The 19,384-nt window shown below is 37.3% G+C and overlaps 1 protein-coding gene across 1 annotated transcript in view; it reads right to left on the bottom strand.

Moving 5' to 3' along the window:
- The window catches only part of SLC5A8 (solute carrier family 5 member 8), a 93,042-nt gene extending 73,925 nt beyond the window's left edge, over positions 1–19,117 (bottom strand). Inside the window, exon 1 of the mRNA XM_046010617.1 lies at positions 19,022–19,117. Within this exon, the coding sequence (XP_045866573.1) occupies positions 19,022–19,048 (27 nt within the window). The 5' untranslated portion in view covers positions 19,049–19,117. The remainder of the gene's footprint in view (positions 1–19,021) is intronic.
- Between the last annotated feature and the right edge of the window lie 267 nt (positions 19,118–19,384).

Below are 19,384 nucleotides of genomic sequence, written 5' to 3'. Positions count from 1 at the left end.
AGAGACTGCTAGCCTGTTTCTCCCTCTCTCTTACCCTTCCCCCTTGCTTGTTTTTTTTTTCTCTCTCTCTCTCAAAATAAATAAATAAAGTCTTCAAAAAATAAAGTAAAAAAAATCTATAATAGCAGAAAATCATCTATAGGGATAGTTGTCCTTTCACTAACAGAACTAGCGCAGAACAATCTACTGTGGCAAATGAGCCCAGAGAATCAGGGATGAGGAGAAGGGCTAATACCAGAGAACAAACACTCAAACTTTCCTTTCTTGTAAAGGTGGAAGAGAAGGAATATTTCCCCACATTGTGAGCACTCAGCTCACTGGCACTATGAATATCCCCTCTGCCCCTTTCTTCTTCAAAAGGGCAGCCACCTGGACCAGGTGGTGTGCTGGAACTTTCACTGGCCAAGGATTGTTTTATGCCAAAGGATAATTGGTTCCTGGGGGAAACATGGCTTAGTACAGTTGTGAGAAATGCTCCCAGCCCAGCCCTGGCTGCTTTTCAAATTCTAGCAGTTGGAGGAACTTTGCCAACCAAGTGGAAAGCACGTGCACCTCAATCTAAACCCAAGTGTAAACCGAGTAGACAAAAAGTTTTCTCTTGTCCCTCTAAATCTGAAGCTTGACTGAAGAATCCTGAAAGTTGTTGAAGTCTCATTAACCTGAATCTACTGTCAGTTTTGTTTCCCATGGCACCCTATGTGCTTAATGTGGCAAAAGTCTCCCCCCTCAAGTGCCATCACAAGGCACTTTACCTCTTTGAAAAGAGCAGAGAAAGGAAGGAGGTTTGAGTTTCCCAACACATTCTCAGATCAGAAAAGGGCTCAGTAGGTCTCAAAACTTCATTCCCATGCTTATTTCTAGGAAAACTGAGTTAAATAAATGGTCCTAGAAACATTAGCTTAGTTAGGCTAGTACTTTTCAATACTCCAAAAGGCAATGCTATTCATGCCCAACGTGTGCCGGGAAAGGATTGAACAAGGGAGCAAGGTGGGGGAAGCCAGGCTATATCTAGAATCTCTTAAGGCAGATCTCATACCATTATTGAGTTTGAAAGGTAGGAAGTCCCATCCTTATGAACCGGTTGTACTCCTAAAATCTATTTTTTGTATGTTTTTCAAATTGAAATATAGTTGACACACAATGTTATATTAGTTTCAGGTGTACAACAGAGTGATTCAACAAGTCAACACATTATGCTATGTTCATAAGTGTTGCTGCCATGTCTCACTATACAACCCTATTATAATACAAAATTGGCTATATTTCCTATGATCCACCTTTTCTTGCTATGTCTTATTCATTCCATAACTGGAAGCTTGTATCTCTCACTCCCCCTTACCCATTTTGCTCATCCACCCTTCCCTCTGGTAGCCATTAATTTGTTCTCTGTATTTATGGGTCTATTGCTGCTTTTTGTTTATTTTTTAGATTCTACATATAAATGATATCATATGGTATTTGTTATTCTCTGACTTATTTCACTTAGCATAATACCTTCTGGGTCCATCTACCTTGTCACAAATTGTAAGAATTTAATTTTTTATGGCTGAGTAATATTCCTATCTATCTACTCTCTCTATATTTATATTATCTCTCTAAATATATTATCTATTCAGAAATTAACCTGAATATCTATATTATATCTATCTATCTATCTATCTAGAATCTATTGATGGACCTAAGTCTTACTTATTTACAAAATGTGTTTGGAACTAAGAATATATTCCACAACCTTCCCTGAAACAGTTCTATTATTTTTTAAATTTGATTGTTTTGTTTGGGGAGGGTCCCTGATTTTATGAAACTTTTAATTTAATTAAGCTAATACATGTATATGATAAAAGTCAAATGGGACAATAAGGCTTATAACCAAAATACCCCACTCTCATTCCTGAAAAACCATTTTATATTCTTTTAGTTGTTTCTTCTAGTATTGACCTGCAGGTTTCTAAGTAGCTATGTATTATAGCTATTTCTTGATGTTTTAAGGCTTAGATATTTTCTATTACCTCCCTACCATAGAAATCAGGTCCTCCTTTCTTCTTCACATACACATACACATACTTTCTGTTCCCAATTTCCCCAATAGAGATGTATCATAATTTTTTGTTAGAGAAAAATTCACCATATATTTTATTATGGCTATATAATTATTCATAGCCAAGTCACATAGTGTATTAAAAAGAAATTTTATGTAACATTTGCTTTTCCTAGAATAATTATTTCTCTCTTCTTTTTTATTTGCTTATTTTCTTTGAACCTCTTAACAACTTTTACCTTTAATGTCCCAATTACTCTCTGTCCTCAGGCAAGATTTAGATTTGCAAGACTCAGATTTGCAAAAGCAGTAACAATCTTCAACTTTTATCTTAACTTCTAGGTATCTTGCTTTGTACTCAGTGAGATACAATTCTTGAGAAAAATAATTGATGAATCAAAGAAAGTCTAAGTTCTTAAAAGATACTTCCTATTGACAGAATGAGAAAAGATTCCTTATTGCCTTTCCTCCTTTCTGGCAAAATTCTTCTATTGATTGCCATCCATAAAATAGTAAGTTTTCACTTTTAAAATTAAACTGTAACTACTGAGAGCACAAAGAAATGTAACTCAAAGGAAATTCATGTTGAGTACAGAAGGCATACTGTGTCAGGAAAATACTGACTGTCTAAAAGGCATTATTAAAATACATAAAAGGATAAAGAAAATTCCTGAAGGCATGCCTCATACATCACAGCCCCAGCCCTCTCATGTCTATAAGTCCTCTGTGTGCTGACGGTGTGTTATTGCTTGGGTTATGTAATAACAAGTTGCTATTACTAGATAATGGTTAAACAAGGCATGAGGCACTAGGGTGCTCCCTTACAGATTCTTGTACCTCTCCACCACTAAGGTCAGAGGAAACAAAGTTGAAACCAGGAACCAGGCAAGGTTAAGGCTAATCTTCAACGGGGAATTCCCCATTTCATCTGTTGTCTTGGTACTACAATTTTCCTATTTGTTTTATTCATTATTCCCTATGATATTTGGATAAAACCAGTTGACCTACCCACACTCATTGAGTTATATACATTAAATATGTATGGTTTTCATGTCAGTCATACCCCCATAAAGTGGTTTGAAAAATAAAAACAGTCAATCTGACTCATTAAATAAGCTTAGGCTGACTTTAGAGAGGTTACAAGGAGCTCTTTATTAATTTGAGAGACTGTTCAAGGTGTAACAAACAACATACACTAATGAAATCCACACACCTTTTGTGATTTTTTACTCCTGATGCACACTTTTCTTTGCTATAATGTTGTAAAGTCTGATAATATGATAAAGTGATCCATTTTTTTTAAAAAAGTCTTATAATTCAGATGTGTATTGTAGTTCTGTAATGCCACCATTATACAAAACAGTTTTAAAAATTGTTTCCTTTGGGGGCGCCTGGGTGGCTCAGTGGATTAAGCTGCTGCCTTCGGCTCAGGTCATGATCTCAGGGTCCTGGGATCGAGCGCCGCATTGGGCTCTCTGCTCCGTAGGGAGCCTGCTTCCTCCTCTCTCTCTGCCTGCCTCTCTGCCTACTTGTGATCTCTCTCTCTGTCAAATAAATAAGTAAAATCTTAAAAAAAAAAAAATCCTTTCCTTTGAATTATCTTCAACAATTTGGTAGGGATCACAGATAAATTATAAGATGCCCAGTTAGATATGAATTTAGTATAAGCATGGAACATACTTATATTAAAAAGTATTTGTTATTTACCTTAAATTCAAATTTAACTGGGAATCAAAAATTTTTTTTTGGTACAGGTCTGTGACTCATCAGTCTTACACAATTCACAGCACTCACCATAGCACATATCCTCTCCAATGTCCATAACCCAGTCACCCTATCCCCATCCCCACCACTCCCCAGCAGCCCTCAGTTTATTTCCTGAGATTAAGAGTCTCTTATGGAGCACTGGGTGTGGTGCATAAACAGTGAATCTTGGAATGCTGAAAAAATAAAATTAAATTTTAAAAAAGAGTCTCTTATGGCTTGTCTCCCTCCCTGGTCCCATCTTGTTTCATTTTTTCCTCTCTACCCTCCACGACCCCCTGCCCTGCCTCTCAAATTCCTCATAAAGAGAGATCATATATTAATTGTTTTTCTCTGAGTGACTTATTTTGCTTAGCATAATACCCTCTAAGTTCCATCCATGTCATTGCAAATGGCAAGATTTCGGGGGTTTTGATGGCTGCATAGTATTCCATTGTAAATATATATACCGCATCTTCTTTTTTTTTTTTTGTGATTTTTTTTCCATTTTATTTATTTTTTCAGCGTAACAGTATTCATTGTTTTTGCACAACACCCAGTGCTCCATGCAATACGTGCCCTCCCTATTACCCACCACCTGTTCCCCCAACCTCCCACCCCTGACCCTTCAAAACCCTCAGGTTGTTTTTCAGAGTCCATAGTCTCTTATGGTTTGCCTCCCCTTCCAATTTTTTTTTTTTAATAAACATATAATGTATTTTTATCCCCACGGGTACAGGTCTGTGAATCGCCAGATTTACACACTTCACAGCACTCACGATAGCACATACCCTCCCCAATGTCCATAGCCCCCTCCCCCTCTAACAATCCCACCTCCCCCCAGCAACCCCCAGTTTATTTTGTGAGATTAAGAGTCATTTATGGTTTGTCTCCCTCCCAATCCCATCTTGTTTCATTTATTCTTCTCCTATCCCCCTAAACCCCCATGTTGCTTCTCCATGTCCTCATATCAGGGAGATCATATGATAGTTGTCTTTCTCCGATTGACTTATTTCACTAAGCATGATACGCTCTAGTTCCATCCACGTCATCGCAAGATTTCATTTCTTTTGATGGCTGCATAGTATTCCATTGTGTATATATACCACATCTTCTTTATCCATTCATCTGTTGATGGACATCTAAGTTCCTTCCATAGTTTGGCTATGGGCATCAAATTTAACTGGGTATTTTTATTAGCTAACTCTGGCAAGCGTACATCAAGGGTATTTCTTTGTAAACAACTTAAATGACAACAATCTTCCATGAAAGATATTGTGATTTCAGACATAGTCCAAAGTCTTTCAAAGTGAGACAATACCAAGAAGTGTTAATGCCCCTTTTGGTTTAAAATAACATTAAAAAAGTAAGCAGACATGTTTTCTGGTAGGCCTTGTAAACAGGCCGTCTGCTAAGTGTTCAAAAATGGCTTAAGTTGAACCATGAAAGACTGTGGACTCTGAGAAACAAACTGAGGGTTTTGGAGGGGAAGAGGGCGGGGGTTTAGGTGAACCTAAGTGGTGGGTATTAAGGAGGGCATGTATTGCATGGAGCACTGGGTGCAGGCATAAATAATGAATCTTAGAACACTGAAAAAATGTAATTTTTTTAAAAAAAGAAAAAAACAAAAATAGCTTAAATCAATAGCAGGCTTTGAAAAAGCAGCTACCATCCAAAATAATCAAGCCAGATTCTGAGCAGCAACTAACAAAACAGAGCCACGAATTTGTGTAAGGTATCAAATGTTAGTGTCAGATTAAAGATTTACATTCAACTACTGAGACTTTTATATATTTGGTTCTATATTTGGCTTAGTTTTAATATCTGCATGTAACTCTATAGTCTTTTGTTATTCTTCAGGACGAAGTATATAAGAAAGAAGATTTCTCTAGAGAAATTCAAATGAGTTTACTCCCTGGTAAATTAACTTTCTACACGAAAAAAGATGCAATCATCTTTCTTCCTGAAAAAGTTCAGGTTTATTGAAATAAGGAGATATCTGAACAGAATCTCAATAGTGAAGGCTGCTGGCAAGCAAAACAACAAAATTATTTACCCTGCTTCCTTTTTTTAAAACATTTTTTTTATTATTGAAGCATAATTAACAATTTATATTAGTTTCAAGTGTGCAATATAATTATTCAACAATTCTATACATTGCCCAGTGCTCATCGAGATAAGTGTACTCTTAATCCCCTTGATCTATTTCATCCACCCACCCCCACCTACCTCCCTTATGGCAGCCACCACTTTGTTCTGCATATTTAAGACCCTGGTTTTATATTTGTTTGTCTTTTTCTTTGTTCATTTGTCTTGTTTCTTATATTCCACATGAGTGAAATCATATGGTATGTCTCTTTCTCTGACTGATTTATTTCACTTAGCACTTTATCCTCTAGATCCAACCATTTGTTGCAAATGCTTTCACTTTTTTTTTCAAGATTTCATGCATTTTTTAATGGCTTTTTATATGCCTTTTTAAAATTTCCATTCCAGAGGCTCCTGGGTGGCTCAGTGGGTTAAAGCCTCTGCCTTCGGCTCAGGTTGTGATCCCAGGGTCCTGAGATTGAGCCCACATTGGACTCTCTGCCTACTTGTGATCTCTGTCAAATAAATAAATAAAATCTTTTAAAAAACTCCATTCCATGTAATACACTACATCTTCTTTATCCATTCATCCATGGATGGACACTTGGGATGCTTTCACATCTTCTCTATGATAAATGATGTTGCAGTAAACACAGGGGTGCATTTATCTTTTCAAATTAGTGTTTTTGTTATATCTGGGTAAGTATCCAGTAGTGGGATTACTGGATTGTATGGTAATTCTATTTTAAAATTTTTGAGGAACCTCCGTACTATTTTTCACAGTGGCTGTACCAATTTGCATTCCTACTAAAAGTGCATGACAGTTCCTTTTTATCCTCTGCCAACACTTGTTATTTCTTACCTTTTCTTAAAATTTAAATTCAATTAGCCAACATACAGTACATCATTAGTTTCAGGTGTAGAGTTCAATAATTCATCAGTTGCATACAACACCTAGTGCTCATCCTATCATGTGCCTTTCTTAAAGCCCATTACCTAGTCACCCCAACCCATCTCTCACCTCCCCTCCAATAACCCTCAGTTTGTTTCCTATAGTTAAGAGTCTCATGGTTTTTCTCTCTTCCTAATCACTTACCATTGAGTCTTCCCTTCCCTTATGATCCTCTGTGCTGTTTCTTACATTCTACATATGAGTGAAATCATATGATACTTTGCATTTCCATAACGATACTGATGTTGAGCATCTATTTATGTGTCAGTTGGTCATCTGTACATCTTCTTTGGAAAAATGTATTCAGGTCCTCTGACCATTTTTAATCAGATTATTTTAGCAGGGTGGGGTCATTGACTTGTATAAGTTTTTTATATTTTTTGGATATTAACCTCTTACTAGATACATCATTTGCAAATATCTTCTCCCACTCAGTAGGCTGCCTTTTGTTTTGTTGATGGCTTCCTTCACTGTGCAAAAGCTTTTTTTTTTTTTTTTTGGTTTAGTCCCAGTACTTTATTTTTGCTTTTATTTCCCTTGTCTGAGGAGGCATATCTATAAATATGTTTCCTTGCTCAATGTCAAAAAAAAAAAAACTGCCTAAGTTTTCTTCTAGGAATTTTATGGTTTTAGGTTTCACATTTAGGTCTTTTATCCATTTTGACTTTATTTTTGTGTAGGGCATAAGAAAATGGTCCAGTTTCATTCCTTTGCATGTAGTTGTCCAGTTTTACCAGCACAATTTATGGAAGAGACCGTCTTTCCCAATAATTTCAATCATTTTTGATACTTTCCTGTCACTCCTGGTGAGGAGTAAACCTCCGATTCTACGTCATACTCACTGTTATTTGTCAAACATCTTGTCAGTGTGTCTCCCCATGGTAGTTACTTCATAAGGAATTGGTACATTGCATTTTATCATATTATTGTTATTGTTATTATTGCTGCTGTTATTTTCATAACAACACTATGATATTGACATAGTGGGAATTATTCCCCAACATTTGCAGAAGAGGTTACTGTGGCTCAGAGACAGTGAATGATTTGCTACCATAAAGCATCTGACAAAAGCTCATTGTAGTAAATGGGTGCTTTCTTCTTCAGGCCAAGCTGTCATAAAGTTAAGTAAACAACATTTTGCATTTTCTTTCCAATCTGAGAACTAAAAAAGAGAACCTTCTAAAATATAAGGTGAAGATAATATTCTACTGAATTGTAACATCTGAAAATACATTTGTTGGCTAAATTAGGTTTTACCCACAAACAAAAAGCTCAGTGTCTTTCAAAAGCAACTGAAATATCAACCTAAACTGATGGCTGTCATTAATGAGAAACCACAAAATTTGTGGTTCCTAAAATATCACTGAGATGTAATAAAAATTGCTGCGATTAAGTTTGGAAAAATTTCTTTTTTTTTTTAAAGATTTTATTTATTTATTTGACAGACAGAGATCACAATCAGGCAGAGAGGCAGCCAGAGAGAGAGAGCAGGGGAAGCAAGCTCCCTGCTGAGCAGAGAGCCCAAGATGAAGCTTGATCCCAGAACCCTAGGATCATGACCCGAGCCGAAAGCAGAGACTTTAATCCACTGAGACACCCAGGTGTCCCTGGAAAAATTTCTTAAATAGAACATAACACCCACTAAACACAAAAGGAAAAACTTGATAAATTATTATGTTAAAATTGAGAATTCTGTTCATCAAAAGACATGGTTAAGAATGAAAAAGCAACCATAAAGTTGGAGCAGATATTTGCAATAATTATATTTGATAAATGACATATCCAGAATATATAAAGAACTACAAATTATTAAGAAATAGACAATAGGACAATAACCAGAAGACTTACTTTAAAAAAAAGATATCCAAATAGCTAATAAGCATATTAAAAATTGCTCATCTTCCTAAGTCATCTGGGAATTGGAAATTAAAACCATAATGTGATATTACACCAAACTCACCAGAATGGCTAAAATGAAAAAGATGAAAAATACAAAGACTTGGCAAAGATTTGCAGGAAGCAGAATCCACATATACCAGTACTGGGCATGTAAATTGATACAACCTCTCAGAAAACTGTTTGGCACTAATGTTAATGTATGCAACTGTACTATTTATATACCTAACCAAAATTCATACATGTGTTCACCAAAAGACATTCATTAGCATGTCTGTAGCAGCACTCTAAATAGTAGCCCCAAAATGGAAATTTCCCAAGTGTCCTTCAATAGTAGAATGGATACACTGTAATTTAGTCACACAATGGAATTCTATATAGAAATAGGAATGAGTAATTTTGAATTATAATAGAAATATGGATGAATCTTAGAAAAAAATGTTGGGCAAAGAAACCAAACACAAAAGAGAGCATGCACTATTGTTTCTTTTACATAAAATAGTAAAATAGGCAAAACTAATCAATGTTGTTAGAAGTGGACGGTGGTTCTTTTTTTAAAGATTTATTTATTTGTTTCAGAGAGAGCACACACATGTGAGCACGGTGGTTGGGAGGACAGAAGGAGAGGGAGAGGAAGAGGAAAAAAATCCCAAGCAGACTCCAAGCGGAGTGAAGCCTGACATGGAGATGCACGTGGGGCTCTATCATGTGACCCATGAGATCATGACCTGAGCCAAAACCAGAAGTCAGTTGCTCAACCAACAGAGCCCCCTGGTGCCCCTGGACAGTGGTTATTCTTGACAGGGGAAGGTGAATGTGAATACTGACTGAAAAAGAAACATGCAGCAAGGCTTTTGTGGTGATGGTAGTATTTCTAGGTAGGGTGCTGGTTATAAGGGTACACTCAGGTTATGAAAATTCATCCATCTGTCCTCTTATGATATGTGCATATTATAATAGTTCAGCCTAGTGGTGGGTATTATGGAGGGCACATATTACATGGAGCACTAGGTGTGGTGCATAAACAATGAATTCTGGAACACTGAAAAGAAATTTTAAAAATAAATAAAAATTAAAAAAATAAAAAATAAAAAATAAAGTTTTTTTAAAAATCACTGAAACTATAATGCTCTAATATTCCATATTTACCAGAATTTCTCTTAGAAATGTTTGCATGTATTTGGAAGCAGTATTTTCGTAACATGCTGGGCAGAAGGTAGTATGGTAGAAAAAGGTGTTCTTTTGCCTGCCCTATGCAACTTCTTGCTCTTCTAGAAATGAAATTTCAATTTTCCTTTGGATAACTATCTATTATTACATGATGAGGCCTTCAGATGCAACGTCCCTTCCCAACACTTCCCCAGTACAGGCATACACATGCAACTCAAGCCACCTACTTAAGAGTACCCTATCCATCTAGACACAGTATTGGTCCAATATTGGCATATATCCCCAAAAGAGTCAGTTATAATCCTCTTTAGAAGATTTAAGGTTGAGGGTACTTGGTGTACCCTTTGACACTCAGGTATGTAAGCTAATAAGTCTCATTCTTACATAAACTAGTTAGAATAGGTTTCTGTTGCTTGTAGCCCAAAGAATTTTGACCAGTGTATAAGGTAAGGTCTCTGAAGGATATGTTCAGTTCACACAGTTGATTTTTCAATTATCTTTTAAGGAGGGTGGTTCTAGTTAACACTGGAGGTTTTGGCTAGGTATAGGCAAACTTTTCTGATCACTACTTTATTAATCTATTGCTGTGCAACAAATTACCACAAATGTAGTGGCTTAAAATAGCACATGTTTATAATCTCCCTGTCTGTGAGTCAGGAATCCAAACATGGTTTAACTTGGTACTCTGTCTCATGATTTCACACAAGGCTGCAATCAAGTATGAGCCAGGGTTGAGGTCTTCTCTGAAAGCTTGCCTGGGGAATTGAATACAAATTTAAATAGTATCAGTTTGAGGGGGCACTGAAATATTAGCTTGCCTGCACTCTCTGTTTGCCCTGGTATGTATTCATGGCTAGGATAAGTATTCATTAAGAATCCTCTCAATTGGGGTGCCTGGGTGGCTCAGTGGGTTAAAGCCTCTGCCTTTGGCCCAGGTCACGATCCTGGGGTCCTGGGATCAAGCCCCGCATTGGGCTCTCTGCTCAGCAAGAAGCCTGCTTCCCCCTCTCTCTCTCTGCCTGCCTCTCTGCCTACTTATGATCTCTCTCTCTGTCAAATAAATAAATAAAATCTTTTAAAAAAGAATCCTCTCAATTGATGCAGAAAAAGCATTTGACAAAACACAGCATCCTTTCTTGGTTGAAACTCTCCACAGTGTAGGGATGAAGGGAACATAACTCAATATCATAAAAGCCATCTAAACAAAGCCCATAGAGAATATCATTCTGAATGGAGAAAAACTGAAAGCCTTTACCCTAAGCTCAGGAACATGACAAGGATGCCCACTCTCACCACTATTGTTCAACACAGTACTAGAAGTCCTAGCCTCAGCAATCAGACAACAACAACAACAACAACAACAAAATCAAAGGCATTCAAACTGGCAAAGAAGAAGTCAAACTCTCATTCTTTACAGATGATATGATTCTCTATGTGGAAAACTCAAAAGACTCTACCCCAAAATTGCTAGAATTCATACAGAAATTCAGCAATGTGGCACCATACAAAATCGATGTGGAGAAAGCAAGTGCATTTCTACACACTAACAATGAGACTAAAGAAAGAGAAATTAAGGAATTGATCCCATTTACAATTGTACCAAAAACTATTAGATACCTACATAAACCTAAACAAGGTGTTAAAGGATCTATATTCTAAAAACTGTAGAACACTTAAGAAAGAAATTGAGGAAGACACAGAGACTGAAAAATATTCCATGCTTATAGATTGTAAGAATGAATATTGTTAAAAAGTCTGTGTTGCCCAGAGCAATGTACACATTCAATGAAATCCCTATCAAAATACCATCAACTTTTTTCACAGAGCTGGAACAAATAATCCTAAAATCTGTATGGAACCAGAAAGGACCCCAAGTAGCCAGAGGAATGTTGAAAAGGAAAACCAAGACTGGAGACATCACAATGCCTGACTTCAAGCTCTATTGCAAAGCTGTAATCATCAAGACAGCATGGTACTGGCACAAAAACAGACATGTAGATCAATCAATGGAACAGAATAGAGAACCCAGAAATGGACCCTCAACTCTATGGTCAATTAAGCTTCAACAGAGCAGGAAAGACATCCAATGGAAAAAGGACAGTCTCATCAACAAATGGCACTGGGAAAACTGGACAGCCACATGCAGAAGAATGGAGACCATTTTCTTACACCATCACAAAGATAAACTCAAAAGGAATGAAAGACCTAAAAATGAGACAGAAATCCATCAAAATCCTAGAGAACACAGGCAGCAACCTCTTTGACCTTGGCCACAGCAACTTCTTGCCAGACACATCTCCAAAGGCAAGGGAAATATAAGCAAAAACAAACTACTGGGACTTAATCAAGGTAAAAAGCTTCTGCACAGGAAAGGAAACAGTCGACAAAACCAAAGACAACTTACAGAATGGGAGAAGGTATTTGCAAATGACATATCAGATAAAGGGCTGGTATCCAAAATCTATAAGAACTTATCAAACTCAACACCTGGAAAACAAATAATCCAGTCAAGAAATGGGCAGAAGACAAGAACAGATATTTCTCCAAAGAAGACATACAAATGGCAACAGACACATGAAAAAATGCTCCACATCATTCAGCATCAGGGAAATACAGATCAAAACCACAATGAGATACCACCTCACACCAGGTCAGAATGGCTAAAATTAACAACACAGGAAACAACAAATGTTGGCAAGGATGTGGAGAAAGAGGAACCCTTTTACACTGTTGGTGGGAATGCAAGCTGGTATGATCATTCTGGAAAACAGTAGGAAGATTCCTTAAGAAGTTAAAAATAGAGCTACCCTATGACCCAGCAATTCCACTACTAGGCATTTACCCCCAAAATACAGATGTAGTGAAATGAAGGGGCACCTGCACCCCAATGTTCATAGCAACAAGGTCCACAATAGCCAAACTGTGGAAGAAGCTGAGATGTCCTTTGACAGACGAATGGATAAAGAAGATGTGAGATATATATAATGTGTGTGTATGTATATACACACACATACACAAACATACACAATGGAATATTACTCAGCCACCAGAAAGGATGAATACCTATCATTTACGTCAATGTGGGTGGAACTGGAGGGTATTATGCTAAGTGAAATAAGTCAATCAGAGAAAGACAATTATCAAATACTTTCACTCATATGTGAAATATGAGAAACAGTGCAGAGGATCATAAGGGAAGGGAGAGAAAATTGAACAGGAAGAAATCAGAGAGGGAGACAAACCATGAGAGACTCTGGGAAACAAACTGAGGGTTCCTGAAGGGGAGGTGGGTGTGGGGATAGGATAACTGGGTAATGGGAATTAAGGAGGGCAAGTGATGTGATGAGCACTGGGTGTTATACACAACTGATGAACTACAGAACACTATATCTGAAACTAATGATATACTATATGTTGGCTAATTGAATTTAAATTAAAAAAAGAAAGAATGGTCTAGAGGGTCTAGAAGGTCCAGGAACCTAGAAATGATGCATAGTAAATTAAAACAAATCTCTAAACCAAAGTGGAAAACTTGGTTTTAATACCTTGTAATTATACCTCTGTAATGATACCTCTGTACTTCTGAAACCTTGAGAAATCAAAGAAATATCATAAGCCTTATGAAAATTTTGCTAAAAGAATTCTGACAGTCAAGTACTTTATTTTTTCCCATTAAGCACTTTAAACTGACTTTAAACTTGTCATCTGTTTGGATTCCCCTGTAGGTTCTTAAGACATACATCAGAGAAGGCAAGATAAATTGGTTAAAATCAGAGATACACCACAAAGTTCAAACTTGGAAATAAAGGAAAAATTATATGTTTTGTTTATCATATGGTATATAATGTACTATATATTCTATATAATATATAAAACCTCACACACATATGTGTGATATATGTGAAATATATATGTGAAATATATCACACATATGTGTGATATGTGTGTGTGAGGTTTTATATATTATATAGAATATATAGTACATTATATACCATATGATAAACAAAACATATAATTTTTCCCCTTAGCTTATAAATTCTACCTTTATCTCCATTTTTCCTCCAGTTCAAATGTTACCCTTTTGAGGTTATGTGAAGGAACAGAGAAAGAAGACTTCTGTATCTATAGTTGAATGGTTTAGATCAAAGGAATTTATGTCAGTCAAACACAAGGATAAGAAAATAAAACCCAGGGAGGCACCTGGGTGGCTCAGCTCAGGTCACGATCCCAGGGTCCTGGGATCAAGCCCCACATTGGGCTCTCTGCTCAGCGGGAAGCCTGCTTCTCCCTCTCCCAATCCTCCTGCTTGTGTTCCCTCTCTATCTCTTTCTCTGTCAAATAAATTAATAAAATCTTTAAAAAGAAAAGGAAAGAAAACCCTATTGGTTTATGACCAAAATAGCATGTCTAGGGCGCCTGAGTGGCTAAGTGGGTTAAGCCTCTGCCTTCAGCTCAGGTCATGATCTCAGGGTCCTGGGATTGAGTCCCGCATAGGGCTCTCTGCTCAGTGGGGAGCCTGCTTCCTCCTCTCTCTCTGCCTGCCTCTCTGCCTACTTGTGATTTCTCTCTCTGTGTGTCAAATAAATAAAAATCTTTAAAACAAAACAGCATGTCTAGTCAGGTTAATGCTGGCACATATTTCCAAATTTACAGATAATTTCTATCTTATGAAGTGGCAATGTTCCAAAAACTCATTTGTAAGCATTCACTAAATGACAACTATTATTATCGGAGGCATACATGACCTATGATAAATATGAAACAATTCTGAAGATACAGTTAGCAGCAGTTTTCTCTGTCATAGAAAAAGTTTGTGTATTGCTGGAAGGTCTGAATCAATAGCAAGAAGACCTTGGCACTAGGTTGTAGGCATTGAGACTCATTAATAGTGTAACTTACCTGAGCTCCCAGGATCAGTATCTCTATGGAAGCCTGTGCTTTGAGTCCTATCTCCCCTCTGTCTATTGAAAACGTATTAAGACCAGAAGCTGAAGAAATAGCGGTAGCAGGGAGAGAGGAAGAAGAGCAAAGCACTGCAAAAATCCAGGGTCTCCATTCGCATCATAGCCCAAGTGAATACTACCTATGAGGAAGATGCTGGGTTCTCACAGTTAGAAATATATGAAAAATGAGTCAGGTCACTCTTTGCAGACATCTGCAAACAGCATCTGCTGTTGTGCCTGCCCAGCATCACTCTCTCACTGTTTGGGGAACAGTTCAGTTTTCATGGGTATCTACTTCCCATGCTCTAAATCAATGCAATTCAGGTAATCTGACCACAACACACCAGGAATGTACAAATCAGTCACTCAGGCCTAACAGATAAGAGTGTTTTGTGATTAAAAATAGTGGTTGATTCATGGACAGGTATGTGGGCACATGACCCAATTTGGATCAATGAGAATCAGTCCTGGGACTTTTGCCAGAACAATTATAAAAGGGACATTTACTTCTGGGCTTGTAAAATTGTAGGATATAGAGCCAGTCTGAGCATTAAGCTCTCCCAGGATAGGGCTGAAGCAACATTTGAATAGCAAACGTGTTGTACCAAAACTATTGCTAGTAATCAATGAATGTCCTAGGTACTGCAACTTTCTCCTCACTTGGGGTAGTTTCCCGTGTCTTTTGGATTTCTGAAAGGCTGAGAATGGCCTTCCTGTTACCCGTGTTGAGCTTTATCTTACTGTCCCTACATCTACTCTCTACTACCCGAAGTCTTCTTTAATATTTTCTCCAGATGGCTAATTATGTTCACACTTTAGAATTCCTGACAACCTGTCTTGATATGCCAGTGTTCAAAGAATGTATATACAGACCAAACTTAATGTAGCAAAATACCATTATGTAAGAAAGAAAATTCCAACAAAACTCCCCAAATGGAATGGGATACATCATAAAGTTCCATGTCACTGGAGATATTCTGTATCATTAAGACTCAGCAAAGCAAACAAATCCAAAACTAAGCAAATCAAAGCCAAATAATAATCTAATTGAAAAGTCCATGCTCCTTCCACCATGCCAAGCTAAATTTTCCAGTCTCTCTGATATAGATAGATTTCCAGTGGTGTTTGGCTTTTCCATGTCTCTCACTCCCCTTCAATGATCAGGGGTGTGTTTTCAAGATGGGTACCTAGTATGTGACCACAGAACGGTGTGGACTAAATTACACATAAGAAGATTGATCTAAGGTCATGAAACTTGATCATTCTCTTACACCATACACAAAGATAAACTCAAAATGGATGAAAGACCTCAATGTGAAATAGGAATCCATCAAAATCCTAGAGGAGAACATAGGCAGTAACCTCTTCAACCTTGGCCACAGCAACTTCTCTCAAGACATGTCTCTAAAGGCAAAGGAAACAAAAGCGAAAATGAACTTTTGGGACTTCATCAAGATCAAAAGCTTCTGCACAGCAAAGGAAAGAGTCAACAAAACAAAGAGGCAAGAAGATATTCGCAAATGACACTACAAAGGACTGATATCCAAGATCTATAAAGAACTTCTCAAACTCAACACCCAAAAAACAGATTATCATGTCAAAAAATGAGCAGAAGACATGAACAGCCACTTCTCCAAAGAAGACATACAAATGGCTAATAGACACATGAAAAAATGTTCATCATCATTAGCCATCAGGGAAATTCAAATCAAAACCATACTGAGATATCACCTTACACAGTTAGAATTGCAAAGATTAACAAGGCAGGAAACAACAAATGTTGGGGAGGATGTGGAGAAAGGGGAATCCTCCTACACTCTTGGTGGGAATGCAAGTTGGTGCAGCCACTTTGGAAAACAGTACAGAGATTCCCAAAAAATTAAAACAGAGCTACCCTATGATCCAGCAATTGCACAACTGAGTATTTACTCCAAAGATAAAGATGTAGTGAAAAGAAGGCTCATATGTACGCCAATGGTCATAGCAATGTTCATAGACAAACTGTGGAAAGAGCTGAGATGCCCTTCGAGAGATGAATGGATAAAGAAGATGTGATTCATATATACAATGGAATATTATGCCTCCATCAGAAATGATGAATACCCAATTTTTGCATCAACAGGGATAAGACTGGAGGAGATTATGCTGAGTGAAATAAGTCAAGAAGAGAAAGTCAATTATCATATGGTTTTGCTTACTTATGAACTTAAGGAATAACATGGAGGACATTAGGAGAAGAAAAGGAAAAATGAAGCAGGGAGGTGGGGGGGATCAGAAGTGGAGACAAACCACAAGAGACTGTGGACTCCAAGAAACAAACTGAGGGTTTTAAAGGGGAGGGGAGTAGAAGGATGGGTGAGCCTGCTGGTGGGTATTAAGGAGGGCACGTATTGCATGGAGCACTGGGTGTTGTGCATAAACAATGAATCTTGGAAGACTGCATCAAAAACTAATGATGTATTTTATGGTGAAAAATATAACACAATAAAAATAAATAAATAAGGTCATGCTTAATTCAAAACATGTATCATGGAATTGTAGTTTCTTCATTAGTAAACCTGAAATAATACATAATCTGACGCCATTTTTTCGAAGAGCTTTTAAGCCTCACCCCTTCTTCCCTACATCTGGGAAAACTGGTAAGAGAGCCAAGATGCTCCCTCTTTTGATGTTGATGGGAAGTTCAAAATTTCCTAACTGTCACCCTGACCCAACCCCCTAACTACCGAAACAAAACACCCAAGCCAGTCCCCTTTCCAAGCTCTCTCTCAAGCCATCTCCTTGGGAGCAACCATGCTTTCCCCAGAAAGCCTCATTATGGAATAAACTTTTCATACCTTCTTGGTATATATGTGCCATTATCAGTCTTAACATGCAAACCCAATTTGGGGTTGGGTTTCCCCTTGTTTCTGAGGAGTGGTCACAACATTGGGAATAATATCAAGTACCATCAAGGATTACTGTGAGAATAAGAAATAATGTAATAAAGTATAATGCTTTACAGTCACATAGTAGGTGCTCATAAGGTTGTGATAAAGTTGAAATGAGTTACTATAACAAAATTTAGAATAGTGTCTAGGACATGTAATTGCTTTCTAAGTGATAACTAAAGAGATTTCATTATTTCTTCTAGTGTGTAATCAATACTTTAATTTTTGCACATGAAAGGAAATCCATTCTTGATATCTAAAATCGCATCTAGAAAGTATTTTCTTAGAATATGATACATTCCCAATGCACATATAAGCTCATTTAAGAAAAACAAAATTTCTGATACCTAGATGTCATTTTTATGAGCTCAGGTATAGATAGATAACATTTTTATAAGAATGTGCATTTATATCTTTCATAGTAATAAACTGGAGAATATGTAGAGTTTTAGTTCATTCAGGAATGGAGACCTCCCATCAGGATTCTGATGATAGTAAAACAATGGAGTTGGAATAAGGTTCAACTCACCCCACCTGGGGAATAATTCATGACAGAAACATATACACACCCCCCTAACAAACTGACCTCTCTATGAAACTTAAGAGGAGAAAGGATCTAATTATAATTTTTTAAAGCCCCCAAGATTTCCAGAGGTAACAGAACTGAGGGCAGCCTCATAAAAAGCCATGAGAGAGAACAGCCATGGCAATTTGGGCATGCCTCCAATTTGTACTCTCATGCAAGTTAAATGTGCATATAAAACACTCCACTATTAGCAAGTGGTTGCTGTTAATCTGTAGTCCTTTACCAAGTAAATTTCTGCAGCCTTTGACTTGAAGTATCTATGAACTGCAGGAGAAATGAGATCTGCAGTGCTTCAAGAAGAACTAGGACCTATTTGGAGACTGTACTGACAGCTACAGATAATAGCCTGGAAGACCTCTAGGAAGAACTCTTAAGTCCAAAAACATCATCAGCTTTGAAAGCCAATGTTTGAGACAAGTCAATCTAACCATTATGGCCTTCCTCGCAAGTGATGGTAGATGCTTCTATGAAAGAAGTCACCCTCCCAAAACAATAACTGATGTTATAACTATGATAGGCCATTGATCCCTTATCCCCACTGACTCTCAAGAAGGTTCTTTCTTTCCTTATAAGAGGTAAAGGGAGGAGAAGACATTGTGGTCAGTGTGCTTTTAATGGGAAAATCTCTATCAGACACATTAAATTGAAATGCTAAATAAATGTAAATTGTCTTACCCCACTTTCCTCCTTCCACATTCTCATCCTTCATGCGAAGTGAAAAAGCCCCATGTATTCCTTTTAAATAACAGAGAAAAGGAATGCGCCGTAGGATCACCGTGGCCCTTCTAATACTGCAAGTGACTTAACAACATGTACAAAAGATTTAACTAGAATAGAGTCCAAATTTTTGAAGTAAATAATTTGTAGCCTCATTATCTCACCTTTAAACTAGCTGGAGGAAAATTTTTAGAAAGCAGGACAGAGGCTACCCCATGGGAGGCCAATAGGGCAAATTCCAGGAACTGTATGTCCCCACACCAAGCCCTGTCCTGATGCCACCATACACTGCCAATGCTGGCAGTGTAGACTGCTGCACAA

Source organism: Meles meles, chromosome 7 (assembly GCF_922984935.1).
Source record: "Meles meles chromosome 7, mMelMel3.1 paternal haplotype, whole genome shotgun sequence".
Taxonomy (NCBI): Eukaryota; Metazoa; Chordata; class Mammalia; order Carnivora; family Mustelidae; genus Meles; species Meles meles.
The sequence above is the reverse complement of the archived record's forward strand: the minus strand, read 5'-3'. Positions and strand labels throughout refer to the sequence as shown.